Genomic DNA, 13,757 nt, shown 5'->3' with positions numbered 1-13,757 from the left:
AAGGGCAGCTGAGCTTGGGAATGTATGAGGCAGAGCACAGAACCAGTCAGAAGGCTACACGTAGCGTGACCTGCGTCACACGAGCAGGGGCTGTGACGTGTCCTCGGGAGTCAACCCCACCAGGGCAAGAGACGACTGTGTCAGTGAAAGTCTGCTCGCACATCCTGGACACGGATTTGCATTGCAGGCTTACTTTAAAATCCTTTTTTTTTTTTTTTCAAAACAATTTATTTATCATTGCAGAGAGAGTTACAGAGAGAGAGAGGGAGACAGAGAGGTCTTCCATCCACTGGTTCACTCCCTAAATGGATACAACAGCCAGGGCTTGGCCAGGCCAAAGCCAAGAGCCAGGAGCTTCGCCTAGATCTCCCACTTGGTAACAGGAGGCCCAGCACTTGGGCCATCTTCCGCTGCTTTCCTGGGTGCGTTAGCAGGGAGCTGGATCGGAAGTAGAACTGTCAGGACTCAACCCGATCCCCATGTGGTAGGCTGGTGCACCACAATGCTGAGCCCTTATTTTAAAATCTTATTAGCTTAACATATAATCACGTTTAAAAATGAGGTGTATGGGGTGGGCGTTTGGCACAGCAGTTAAGTTGTTGCTTGAGACATCTGCATCCCATATCAGAATGCCTGGTTCAGTTCTGGCTCCTGCTTCCTGCTAGCGAGCACCTTGGGAGGTAGCAGATGGTGGCTCACGTACTTCAGTCCTTGTCATCCATAAGGGGGATCTGGATGGAGCTCCTGACTCCAGGCTTCGGCCTGGCCCAGCTGCGGCTGCTGCAGTCATCTGAGGAGTGAAGATGGAAGTGTCTGTCACTCTGTCTCTCTCTGCCTTTCCAATAAAATGAAAGTGAATCCATCTTTACTGTGGGGTGTGTGGGTTTATAGTGATGTGTGTGCACTGTATTGAGCTGGGCTTGCCCTCTCTGCAGTGGTGAGGGGGGAAAGCTCCAATAGGCTCAGGCCCTTCCACCCCAGAATATGGTACCTTGGCATCTGGAGCTTTTTAGCCTGAAGGAACCTGAGAAAATGACAGAATTAAGAAGCTCGCCCTGGCCTCCTGTCCTCCTTCCCTGAAGTAGGCCATCAATCCTACAGAGGAAGGACTCTGGCCTCCCCTTGGAGCAGATTGGAAGACCCTCATGTGAGAGGTGCCCTCCCTGTACCCAGAACAGAACACCCTTATCTTTGAAGATGAAGGGGCTCAGAGGAGAATTGGAACCAACAGGCTTTGCTGAATTTTCTCCAGTTTTCTCCTGTAAGCTCATATCCCTTGCTCCTTCATCTCTCCACACCTGGCATCACTCTCAGGTCTGCTCTCCTCTCTGATTGGACCTCCACGTCCTATGAAAGCTCCCATGTCTGTAAAACTGAAACACATTATATGTTTTTCTCTTACTCTGCCCCTTGTTGCAGGAGTTGCCCCGAGGCACCTAGGGCGGTATAAGGAAAGATACTTTGTGTTTGCACATGGGGCAGTGAAAGTTCTCTGATGTTTGCTTTTTCACTCCTGGGTGGGTTTTCACCTCCCAGTCTGGGTGATCGGAAGCTTGAAGCCTGACCTGAGGGAAGCACAGGGTCCATCGGCTTCCATCGGTGGCAAGTGCCCCACTGCCCTTTGGGAGAAGAATCGCACTCTTAATGGCCATTTTGGAAGTAATAATGACCACAGTAACATCTGAAAGCATGATGGGAATAGAGACCACTCAGAATGTAATATGAGAGCACTCTGGATTGACTGAGGACACGGTTTCTCTTTATTAAATCATCCATGAGCCATTTAAACGGAGGTGCTCCTGGAATGGAATGAACTAATTACAATGGTGCCATAGCTGTATCAAGAGGGGAGAGGTCTCGTCCAGGAGGGCACACATTTACAAGGAGTTTGGCAATACAGGTAGGTGTGGTTTTCTTTTTTATAGTTACAAACCTGTTTTCAAATAAATACACCTGAATCACATAGAAAAAAAATCATACAATAGCTTTATAAATGAAAAAGAAACCAACATGACTCTCCCAAACGGCGGGTTTAAAATGGTTCTATGCATAACCAAAATGCTTTGGGATTCTGTTTCCATCTTGAGCGGCAGTCAAAGAAAGAACCTTGCACGTTTCCCATTAGACATTTCATACGCAGTCTGCACAAGTCCACGGACAGCTGAACAGCTGCAAAATTCTGATTTTTTGTGCGGATAATGGCAGCTAAGTGGTACCATGTAAAATGTTTGTAAGAACTGATTGTCTATTAAGTTTGACTACTCATCACTATAATTTTAAACCTACATACAACAAACCTAGAATTACATGTACTTAAAAACCAAGATATTTCCTCTTCATTTAGAAGCAATCTTTTCCCCGCTCCCCTGGAATTTTCATTATAGCTGTCATTTTCTTAGGGAAATTCAGTATGTTGAAGAATTAAAGAGAAGCAAATCCAATTGTAATCCTATGTTTAAAAAGGAAAAGCATCCACCATCACCTAACAAAATGTCTCCCATCGCCTTTGCAAAGCGAACATTAACCTAAATAGATGCGAAATCCCTCTCTGCCCCACCCTCTTCCTCCTCCAGTCCCATCCCTCCTCGAGGCCGCCTCGTTAGCCTAGCGCCTCTGCTTTCTCACACGTGTGCTGGATTACAATTTAAATGCAAATAACCCTGTACCTCATTATCTAAATTCGTGCCGATTCAGTACAGTGGACTGTGCTGGTCCCTGTGAAAATTGAAGGGAGGTTCATCTGTATTCTAACACGGGCTTTACTTAGAGTGCATTCAAAAGAGCAATTCATCACTGCTTTTAAACACCAGCTTCGCGGGGTGCCTGGGTTAGGGAGTGCCTCCCTCTGCCACCCTGGGAAGCTTTTCAAGAAAGGCCATGAGATAGGGTCTTCTCTTCCTGTAGCTGCTCAGTTAGTTCCCAGTGGGTAATTGAAATGAGAGGCTTCATTTTAATATGAATACAGCTACTTGAGTGGAAAGGATACATGTATGGTGATGTCATGCACAATGGGAAGACAACCTCCATGGGGTCCAACTACCACTAACAAGGACATGATCAACAATGAGTCACCAAACTGATGTCACTCCAGAAGATTGATTTATTGATTTATTCATTTTGCAAAATCATCTTTCAAATATAAGGTTACTTTAAAATAATTCTTTGGTTAAAGTATAATTAAAATAAAAAATAGAAACTCCTCCCAAGCCTTTCAGGACAGGGTGAAAAATAGCCCCCCTCCGTCAGTCAGCCATCAGATGGCCATTTAATCAGCCGTTCAGATTCTATGAATCTAAATGTAATGGGAAACACTGTAACTGAACTCCATTCCCGGGTGAAGCAGCAGGCCCCTCACTACCAATGCAGAGATGGTGACGAGAGCCTGGGAAAATGAAACCCCGAGTGTGTGCATTAAAATGTGCCAATTATTCTCCTCCGTGGAGGAATCCATACCGCATTTTAAAATCACAGAAAACAAAGCTCCATCTATGAATAATACCGGGGCTTTAGCGGCTTGCTGCGGCACACCTGCAGGAGCAGGAACCAGGTCCAGACTTTCAATCCCAGATTAAATCCTTTAGTTAATTTCATTTCACCTGGTATTGTAAATAACTTTTTACCTCTGGAGAAAAATTCCTCTGTACAAAAAAACCCATTTGATTCTTTTTATCTGGCATTTGTTTGCTTTCCTTTCCTTCCTCACTTCTTCCCCCAGTAGCTCAAACAGAAACAGCTTCAGCTTCAGATTTAACTCCAACGTAGAATTTTTGGATGAACGCGCAATCGGGTAATACAGCTGTAGATTTTACTATACATGATTTCCCAAGGATTTTCTCAGTTGGAGTCCAGTTTTTTTTTTTAATAGGCAATGAGAATTTAGTGTGGATGTGTACCATCCGGGCCATTTTGATAAGCACTTTGAGTAAATAAAGTAGAGGAATAAATTCTTTCTTGTACTCAGGATTTTCCACCTGAGTTATCCAGATTATTTCAGATCTCTGCCTCCTTTAGTTCATACAGACCACTGCCTCATGCTGTGCCTACACTAGGCTGAGGCTGATGCACCAGGTCATTGCTGGGCCGAGACAGTGAGGGAGATGGGGAGGACACCCTATTTTATGTGGGTGCACACACTGCCCAGAACACACTGCTACTGTTTTAAGGAAAGCGGATGTGATGCGTTCAAGCATTTCTTTGGTAGCACGCAGAGACCACTACGGTTCCTGGTGAGCCCAGTAAGCCTTAGAGTGTGCTGATTACACACCCATCCAACGTGACCTTCAAGAGCTTCACCGTGGCACTTTCCCCCATTCCTCCTCTCCCACCCCATATTAAGGTGAAAACAGCAATGCACATATTAGCACCTCAGCACTCTGCACACAGAAGCTGGATCAGTGTTTATGCAGTGCTAGAAGAAATTGCGATTGGTTTCTTAAAATGTAAAATTCAACACCTACAAGGGTACTTCAAAAAGACTGTGGAAAAAATGGAATTAATTAAATCCATGTTTTTTTTTTAATTATATGCACTTCCATGAGCATTTTGAAGATTCCTCATACACATGGATTTCAAAAAATTTTTGCACCAAATCAACTTATCTTTTAACTCCATTTTCCATGAACTTTTTGAAGTACCCTCATATTTCTCCAAGTGACTTTCAGGAAATAAGGCTGTATTTCTTTTGCTGATTAACATACAGCCAGCATCGTTTTACTTCCTCTTTTTTTCCAGGCATCTCAAATTCCAGTTTTAGATACAAGCATGGATCTATTTTTATAGATCTTATGTTTTATGTGTCTGGGTTTTGAAACTTATTCAGTGTTGCTACACATATATAGATTTGCTTTACGCTAACTAATGCTCCCTTTTCATGGCTGGGATTTCACTTTGCACACATACTCTACACAGTGAACTAAACCATTGCAGACCCTTGTCGGTGGCTATCAATAGCCGGCTAGTGAACGTAACTAAATAGACGTTGAGGACTGATCTTTTGGCTTGATTGTCATGTATTTTTCTTTTATATGAACTCCCTCTCAGTGCAGGAAGCAGATGTATTGAGAAACCACATGATGTGGATCTCCAACTTGCCTCAATGGGCCCTATCTATATGTTTTAAATTACTAATAGAAAACCAAAGACGACAGCACAGGTAGCCAGCGCAGTCATGCCTGTCATCATTTACATCAGTTCCCTGACTTTATTATCCATCTCTGGTACAACTGATGCACCTGTCGACATCCTGTTAAGGTGGACAGGTACTGTAAGTCTACATGAGGTTGGTAACGATGTCCATATTGCACAGAATGAGCCTCTTGCTTACCCAAATTCATCTTCAAACACCCATTTTTTCCAAATGTCAGCATCCTTAAACTAGGTAACATAGTCTACATCTAGGGGTGCGGATACGCAAATCTTGGTGATTTTAGAGATGCTGTAGCTGATTAGGCTACAATGGAGGTCATTCCAAGTCCCTTCATATTTCGTAAGTTCTCTGCACCTACCATTGCATACTTCACACCTTTATTTTATCTTCCTCCTGAGGGTCCAAAGTACCTTGGAGAGCACAAATGCTTTGTCTCCATTTCACAGACAGAAGCAAGTGGGAAAGGCCAGTAGCAAGAAGTGCCAGCTGCTCTGGAGGAGATGTGGTGGCACCAGGGTAAACATGAGCCTCATCAAGCAGGTGTTTTGAGCCAGCAAAACTGCTCTATGGGGTCTACTGAGGGTAGAACTTGAATTTGCAACCGAAGGATGATGCTCTGCAGGGGGTGGGTGCTAATTACCTTAAGAGCATTCCTCAGCTTGGCTTTGCCTAACTGGAAACTAGAGTTCAAATGAAAATCCTGTCCCCTAAGTGCACCTCAGTGTTCCCCCGGCTGGATTCGGATGCTCTCCCTCCCCTTGCTTCCCTCCACAGAGTGGGCCGCTAGCTCCCTGTGGGGGCAGTGAGGCTCCTACTCCATGCAGAGACAGAAGCAGGACGACACGCCCTGCTGCAGCAGGAGCCCCAGTGCAGGCGGACAGCTCTCCAAAGCCTTGGTAGCCAGGCAAGAGTCCAGAGAGCATGCGTTCTGTTTCCCTGAATCAAGTCTTTCTCGCAATTGCACAGCCTCATCCTAGGAACCTTAAGCATGAAAGGAAATAAGCTAAATCACTCTGAGCTGTTCGCCTAGAATGCAGTGTGGAGTTTTCCATTGTTACTAAAGACACAAGACCACACGTCTTCCAAAGGCCTCTTCTCTCAATGCACGCGTGTAGTTTATTCTTGTAGCAAGGTCTCTCTCCAGTTGAAGCCCCCAGTTGGTCCATGGGTCAGAGGAAGGATGGGTGGGTCTGTCAGCTGCCATATTCCAGTTTCTCCTAATTCTTCACAGGAGCAGAAGCCCAGGTATGGGATCTGAAGAACAGCAAGGAAGAGGCAACAAGAAGACAGAGTTTAATGCTTTCACTTTCCCTAGTCACCGAGATCCTCAGGCGGCCCTGGAGAATGAGTTGGGAATCAAAACAGGCTTTCTAGAAATGCATCCTCTTCGAAAAGCAAGCGGGAAAGTGACATGGATAAAACTGATACATGAGAGGGAAGGGTGTTTATGTTGAAGAGGATTTGCACCAAGTCTCTGTTCAGAGACTGCTGCCTACCAGGGTGGGAGAAGAGTGGACATAAACGTAGCCAGCACTTCCCCCTTCTCCACAGGGAGATGTTCCGAGACCCTCTGCGCATGCCCGAGACTGCAGGTAGTACCCAACCCTGTGAGTATACTGAGCTTGTCCTGATACATACAGAGGCTTCAGAAAGTTCACGGAAAAAGCCTATTATGGAAAAACTACGCAAGGGTTAAAAAATTCTGCATTGGGCCGGCACTGTGGCCCAGTGGGTTAAAGCCCCAGCCTGCAGTGCCAGCATCCCATATGGGAGCCGGTTCTAGTCCTGGCTGCTCCTCTTCCGATCTAGATCTCTACTTTGGCCTGGGATAGCAGTAGAACATGGTCCAAGTCCCTGGCCCCTGCACCTGACTGGGAGACCCAGAAGAAGCGCCTGGCTCCTGGCTTTGGATCAGCGCAGCTCCAGCTGTTGCGGCCATCTGGGAAGTGAACCAGCGGATGGAAGACCTCTCTCTCTCTCTCTGTCTCTACCTCTCTCTGTAACTCTGTCTTTCAAATAAATAAAATAAATCTTTAAAAAAAATTCTACACGAAAACAAATGTATGTATCTCTTAATTCAATTATTCCACACAATTTTTTGAAGTCTCCTTACACAAACCTATGATAAAGTTTAATTTCCAAGTTCAGCCCAGTAAGAGGTTAACAGCAATACCCAATGATAAAATAGAACAATTGTAATAGCACTATAATGAAAGCTATGTGAATGTGGTCTCTCTTTCAGAGTAACTTACTGTATTGTGCTTTTTTTTTTTTAAACATTTATTTATTTGAAAGGCAGAGTTACAGAGAGAGAGCTTCCATCTGCCAGTTCACTCCCCAAATGGCCACCCACAATGGCCAAGCTGGGCCAGGCGGAAGCCCGGAGCCTAGAACTCCATCCTGGTTTCTCACTTGGGTGGCAGGAGCCCAGGTACTTGGATCACGTTCTGCTGCTTTCCCAGGTGCATTAGTAGGGAGTTGGAAGGGAAGAAGAGCAGCTGGGACTCAAACCAGCGTCCATGTGGGATGCGGGAGACAGCTTAACCCACTGCGCCATGATGCCGGGGCCCTGGTACTGAATTTTTGGACCATGGTTGACTGCAAGCAGCTGAAACTGCAGGAAGTGAAGCCTCAGGTAAGGGAAGGCAACGCGACTCTCAGGTGCCAGGAGTTAGTTCCTAATTGCCCATCACGTTGAAAGGCAGCCCAAACACTTCTGAAATGAGACAGGAACACAATGGAAAAGATGATCCCATTTAAGAAATTTGTTTCACTTCTGTATCCTTTGTTTTCCTTTTCTGCTTTTGCACATGGATCTGTGACAAAGAGGAAGCTGTGCTCTCGCTAACTTCAGTTGTCATGGCAATGTCAAAGCGTATTTTCCTGTACACATCCAAAGCTGCCTTCATAAACAAGACAAAAATCTCTCCCCTCCAGCCATTTACAGACACCAGGGAAGAGCAGATGCATAAATAAGCTTTTTAAAAAGGAGAAGAGAATTGCAATTGACTTTGAATCAGGTTCTTTGGTGGCAGAGAAAGAAACTGTTTGCTTTGCCTGAAGGGAAGTGTGTGGGAGGGGGCTGATGGGAAGCCTCAGCCAGAGGCACCAAGAGCCCCATCCAGCTGTAGGGGTCTGCCTCCCCCATCCAGCTGTAGGGGTCTGCCTCCCCCATCCAGCTGTGGAGGTCCGCCTCTCCGGTTCCTGGGTGTGCTGCTCAGCCTGATCATTGTAACTGGCTGCTGTCCCTGGACCACCTGCTAGGCCCTGTCATCCAGCCAAGCTTTCAGACGCTGTGTTTTGGACTCAGACTGTGTATCCAACTCAAGGTTCCTCAGGGAAATGCACACAGTTTGCTCAGAATTCTTAGCAACTTCCTAAAGGTTAGCTCTCAGAAGCATGAATTAACTCTAACACATCCGTTTCTCTTGTCCAGGGGCTGATAAAGTGGCTTACACAGAGTACCTCTCAGTAGATCCTGGTTGAGTGAATCAATACAGGAGCCTTCACAGCTCAGCATAAACATGCGCTTCAGAGAGCTCATCGAACCACCAGGTGCTGACTGTCCCAGACCGCACAGCACTGCGGGCCCCAGACACACAGAACACGTTACCTTGCGGACCATTTGTACAAAGTCCTTGGAGTTCTGAGGTGACAGGCCTTGAAGCTGGCAGGTGCACGCTTCGAGGGAAGATGCATGGGCCACAATCAGAATATTATTTCCTGGGGAAGAAAGCAGGAAATGGGAAGAGTGTTTCTACAAAGACAGATACATTTTGTCAATGAAGGAGTATTTCAAAGAGTTCATGAAGAAAAATGGAATGAAAAGATAAGCTCATTGTGGTGCAAAATTTTTTAAAAACCATACATAGTTTTTCATAATACATATGTTCCATGAACTTTTTGAAGACTCCACATAAGCATGGATTTTAAAAAGTTTTTTCTTTTTACAACTTGTTTTAAGTCCCCTTGTATATACAGTTGTCCCTTGGTATCTGAGAGGGACTGGTTCCAGAACCCCTCACAGACATGAAAGCCCAAAGATGCTCAAGTCCCTTATATAAACAGTACAGTGTTTACATATAACCCACACACATCCTTTGGATCATTCTAGATGACTTGTAGTGCCTCATATAATGTGAAAGCTATGTAAATGGTTGTAATGGTATATTGTCTGGGGAATAATGACAAGAAAAAATGAAAAACATATCTGTATGTGTTCAGTACAAATGTTATTTTTGAAAAGGCTTTTATTTGTTTTCATTTTATTTGAAAAGAAGAGAGAGAGAGAAAGAGAGAGATAGAGAGAGAATCTTCCATCTACTAGTTCACTACCCAAATGTCCACAACAGCCAGGTTGGGTCCAGGCAAAACCAGAAGCCAGGAATTCAATCCTGGTCTTCATGTAGGTTGCAGGGAACCAAGTACTTGAGCCTTTACCTGCTACCATTCAGGGTATGAATTAGCAGGAAGCTGGAATTGAAAGTGGAGCCAAGACTCAAATCCAGGCATTCAAATAAGGGATGGAGGTATCCGAGTAGAGTCTTAACTGCTGTGCCAAATGCCCACTTCCCATAGGTGCTACTTTTTCTGAATATTTTCCATCCAGGTCTGGTTAAGTCTGCATATGCAGAGCCTTCAGACACAGAGAACTGACTGTACACACACATGCATATATACACACACATGAACACACATGCATACACACATGTACACATACATCCGTATGCACATGTACACACAGGTACACACATAGCAAAGGGGGCTTGTATACCCTTCACCCAGCTTACATCTGGACCTATGGCACAGCCGCAAAACCAGGAACCGACACTGATACCATCACTGATCTGATGGCTCAGATCTCACTAGGTTTGGGAAGCACTCGTGTGAGTAGGAATCTACAGTTCCACGCACCTCTCCCATGCGTGTGGCTTTGTGTAAGCTCTGCAATCAAGATCCAGAACTGCTGCATAGCCACAGCGCTCCTGGTGCCACCCCTCTCACACAGTTTTAAATGCTGCCACTGTAGACCTGTAAGCTCTAGAGACTAGCAGTTGACAGAACATCTTTGTGGAACTGAGCGCCTTGAGTGATAACTGCCAGGTAGTCATCTACCGTACAGCTGCCCAGGGCTAGCCGCGGTTACCATTTTCATGTATATAATTCCAGTGTTTGCTCTATGGATATAAATACGTAACTTAACATCCACAGTGAACAATCCTCCTATATATCATTAAATGTTTAGAACATCTGGAAACAGACTTAGCCTGACACTAAGGACACTTTTGGACGGTGGGTGTCCAGGTGAGTTTGTACGTGATGTCTAGACTCCTGGATCAAGTGCAGGCAAATCAGGGCCAGGCTCACAAACGTCCAGACTTTGTAATAGCAAACCCCCTTCACAAGATGACTAGCTCTCATGCAGAATCTAAACTGAACCTAGCGTGCAAGGTTCTCAGAGAATATCACAAATTCAATATGAAAACATCTAGAGGAGAGGCCACAGATATATTTCTTTCCTACTAAGCTAGTGTGCCACAGCGAGTTGAAACACTTGAACAGCCAATTAACCACGATGGAGAAATGATCACATATTTAAATATGGAGTCCAAAATAATGGCACCTACCTTTACTTTTACATTCGCTTATTATTTCTTTTGTTACTTGGAAACTTCTACTGATGTAAGTGTCATAGGATTCTGAAACCACTAATTTGCTGACTGGAATGTGAGGTCTGTAATAGAAAAATGAACAAAGGAAATGAAAACAATTTGATTCAGAGACCAAAGCAATTTATGTCACTCTCCACTTTTCTTTCGGGACCTTTCTAAAGTTCTCATCTATCTGTTTACCCATTTCCCTGGAAAGAAGGGAGAGTCAGGGAAGTGCATTTCCAGTGCATGAAGATGGGGTTGAAATGTTAGAAATAAAAGCTATGCCTGTCGTGTCACAGCGACCTGTTGAAAAGTGAGACATCCAGTGCCTGTTACACCCACTGGGCAACACATCAGCAGTTGAACTAATTTACTGTTTGCAAATGGTCTTAGTCATATAGCTAATATGAAACAAAGATTAACTCTTTCTACTGGTTTAGATGATCAGGGATTTTGCAAGCCTCTCTTCAGAAAACGTATACATAATAAACAGCAGTTTTTTAAAAAAAATTATTTGAAAGGGAGAGAGAGAGAGAGAGAGATAGAGAGAGATCTCCCTTCTGCTGGTTCACTGGTTCATTCCCCAAACAATGTCCACAACAGCTGGGGCTGGGCCAGCTGGAAGCCCAGCTGGAAGGGGCCAGGAACTCAGTCCAGGTCTTCCAGGCGAATGGCAGGGAGGAACCAGTTAGGTGAGCGATCACTGCTGCCTTCCAGGGTGTGCATTAGCAGGAAGCTGGAATAGAGAGTGGAGCCAGGTTTTGAACTCCAGTGTGGGAAGTGCAAGTTCCAAGCAGTGTCTTAGCCACTGTATCAAACACTTGTCCCAAACAGCAGGTGAGAAAAGCAGATGTGTGGTCTGATTGGCAGACTCACATAATATTGATCTGTTTCTTCCATTTCTTTCTGATTGTGAACACAGACCACACGCTCCTGGCACTAGGAGAAGCCCAGGGAATACAGATGAAGGGAACCCTTGAGGAGCTCTCTGTGCAGGTGGGATGGGTGGCTCTGGCTGTAAATGATAATTATGATACAATCGACAGAGGCATTGAAGAGGAGGATCCAGGGAGGCGCTCCCATCCTGGTGAACCAGTTACCAACGCCCTCAGGTCAGCCTCTGCCTGTTTCCAATGACTTTTCTGTGTTGTTTTTGGTCTGAGATGTTTATCTTGTTTTTGAGTACAAGCATGCCATAGAGTTTTTCTGTTTTCTTAACTCTGTTTTTCATTGCTGGGTGTTTATTGCCTGGGGGAAGTGGTGGTGAGTTCTTAAACTGGATTCACATGGCATTTTGAGGCAACTACATTACAACTGCTACTACTATTAGTACTAAAAATAGTTGCTGCAGGAGTCCCATGTTCTGAGCAAGTGTCCTACTTGCATTCTTCCAGGATCCTCTTCCCAAAAATGCTTTTGTAAATTATGAGTTTCTGGGTGACACATTCAGAAGTTTAGAAGGCTAGGGCTGACTTGACGATGCTCGTGCCACTAGCAAGTCTTAGAGCCTGCGTCTCAGACCTGGCCCACAAACTTAGCCTCCACACTGACAGCTGTGACAGTGTTCTGGTCAAGGTTGCCCTTCCGTGCACTTGGACTTGCCATACAGAGAGGAAAGGCACTGTTGTATGTGCAAGAAAGTCATTCTAATTTGACACTGTCTTGGCATGCATATTTCTCCTAGAAAACTTCCTGTGACTCTCACAACACCTGGGGGACAGGTGGAAACACGGATCACCCTTGTAATGCTGTGCCTCCTTGTTCTCTCTCTTCTCTTCCCATCTGCACATCTCATCCAATTCCATTGTCAGTTATGTCACTGGCCTCCCAGGATCTCCCCCATACTAAGACCAAAGACCCCTTTGAATGGGCCAAGGTGTCATTTCAAGGTGAAGTCGCAATGTGTGAGTCTGTGTAAGTGCAGAAGGAAATAGATGCTGGGATCTAGATCCTGCTCAGGTCTTGCCTTTGACTTCTAGCCCTTTAAGTTGAATCTGTGAAGGATTTCAGTGCCTGACATGGACAGAGAACAGAGTGAAAGACCTCTTGCCTGTGCCGGCAGGACCTGTTATGTTGTTAGTCGCACCTGCAGAGCCCCCTAGCACAGTCCCCAGGTTTGGATGGGCAACCACCCTCTAGATCAAGTACCATGTGCTCCAGGTTCTTAGCAGTTGTTATGATCTATCTCTCCTCAAAGAGATCTTGTAAATGCCTGAGTAGATTTTTGATAATTAATTGAACTATATTCTTATTGGTTAATTATATATATATATATCATTTATTATTTGAGAGCAGAGACACAGAGCTTCTGCCCAGTGATTCACTCCCCAAATGCTTATGATGGATGTGGGCAAGGCTGAAGCTGGGAGCTGAGAACTGGGAAGCAACCCAGGTCTCTTACGTGGGTGGCAGGGATCCAACAACTTGAACCTGCTGCCTCCCAGGGTGTGCATTAGCAGGAAGCTAGAATGGGGAGAGAGCTGGGACTTTTAACTCAGGCACTCTGATAAAGGACGCAGGCTTCCCAGGTGGTATCTCAACCTCAGCCACTCCAGGATGCCGGTGACTTAACTGGCATAACTGCTAGGCTCAACGCCTGACCCGTATTATTGGTTAATTTTTAATTGTGTGCTTGTGGATTATGCATCTATGAGCAATCTACAAACTCTTCTTAATCCCAGCACAGACAGTCTGGCTTTATGGAAAAAGCAAAGAGATAGGAATGAGAAGACCAGGAAGCAGATTACACAGTGGCCGGCTGCAGAAAATGGTTAGTAAACGTTAGTGGTCCGCAGTCAAGACACAAGTATAATTCTTGTATGTAGTCATGAAATACCCAACTTTGGACAAGCCCTTGAACTCCTGTATGAAAATGGCTTGTCTATATTCTAGGTTTATGGCAATAATAAAGGAAGAAAATAAACAGAATTCAAGATGCTTTTTAACGTGAAAACTCA

At 45.0% G+C, this 13,757-nt stretch overlaps 1 protein-coding gene across 2 annotated transcripts in view; it reads right to left on the bottom strand.

Annotated features, from left to right (window-relative positions):
• Nucleotides 1-1,737: 1,737 nt before the first annotated feature.
• UBASH3B (ubiquitin associated and SH3 domain containing B) overlaps nucleotides 1,738-13,757 on the bottom strand; it is a 146,089-nt gene continuing 134,069 nt past the window's right edge. For both annotated transcript variants that reach the window (XM_070047431.2, XM_008260390.5), the window contains exons 12-14: nucleotides 10,774-10,880; nucleotides 8,760-8,869; nucleotides 1,738-6,400 (exon numbers count right to left, since the gene is read on the bottom strand). In XM_070047431.2, the coding sequence (XP_069903532.1) occupies nucleotides 6,263-6,400; nucleotides 8,760-8,869; nucleotides 10,774-10,880 (355 nt within the window). In that variant the 3' untranslated portion in view covers nucleotides 1,738-6,262. The remainder of the gene's footprint in view (nucleotides 6,401-8,759; nucleotides 8,870-10,773; nucleotides 10,881-13,757) is intronic.

This window comes from Oryctolagus cuniculus, chromosome 1 (genome assembly GCF_051225735.1).
Source record: "Oryctolagus cuniculus isolate XC-2025 breed Fujian yellow rabbit chromosome 1, ASM5122573v1, whole genome shotgun sequence".
NCBI classification, from domain to species: Eukaryota; Metazoa; Chordata; class Mammalia; order Lagomorpha; family Leporidae; genus Oryctolagus; species Oryctolagus cuniculus.
The sequence above is the reverse complement of the archived record's forward strand: the minus strand, read 5'-3'. Positions and strand labels throughout refer to the sequence as shown.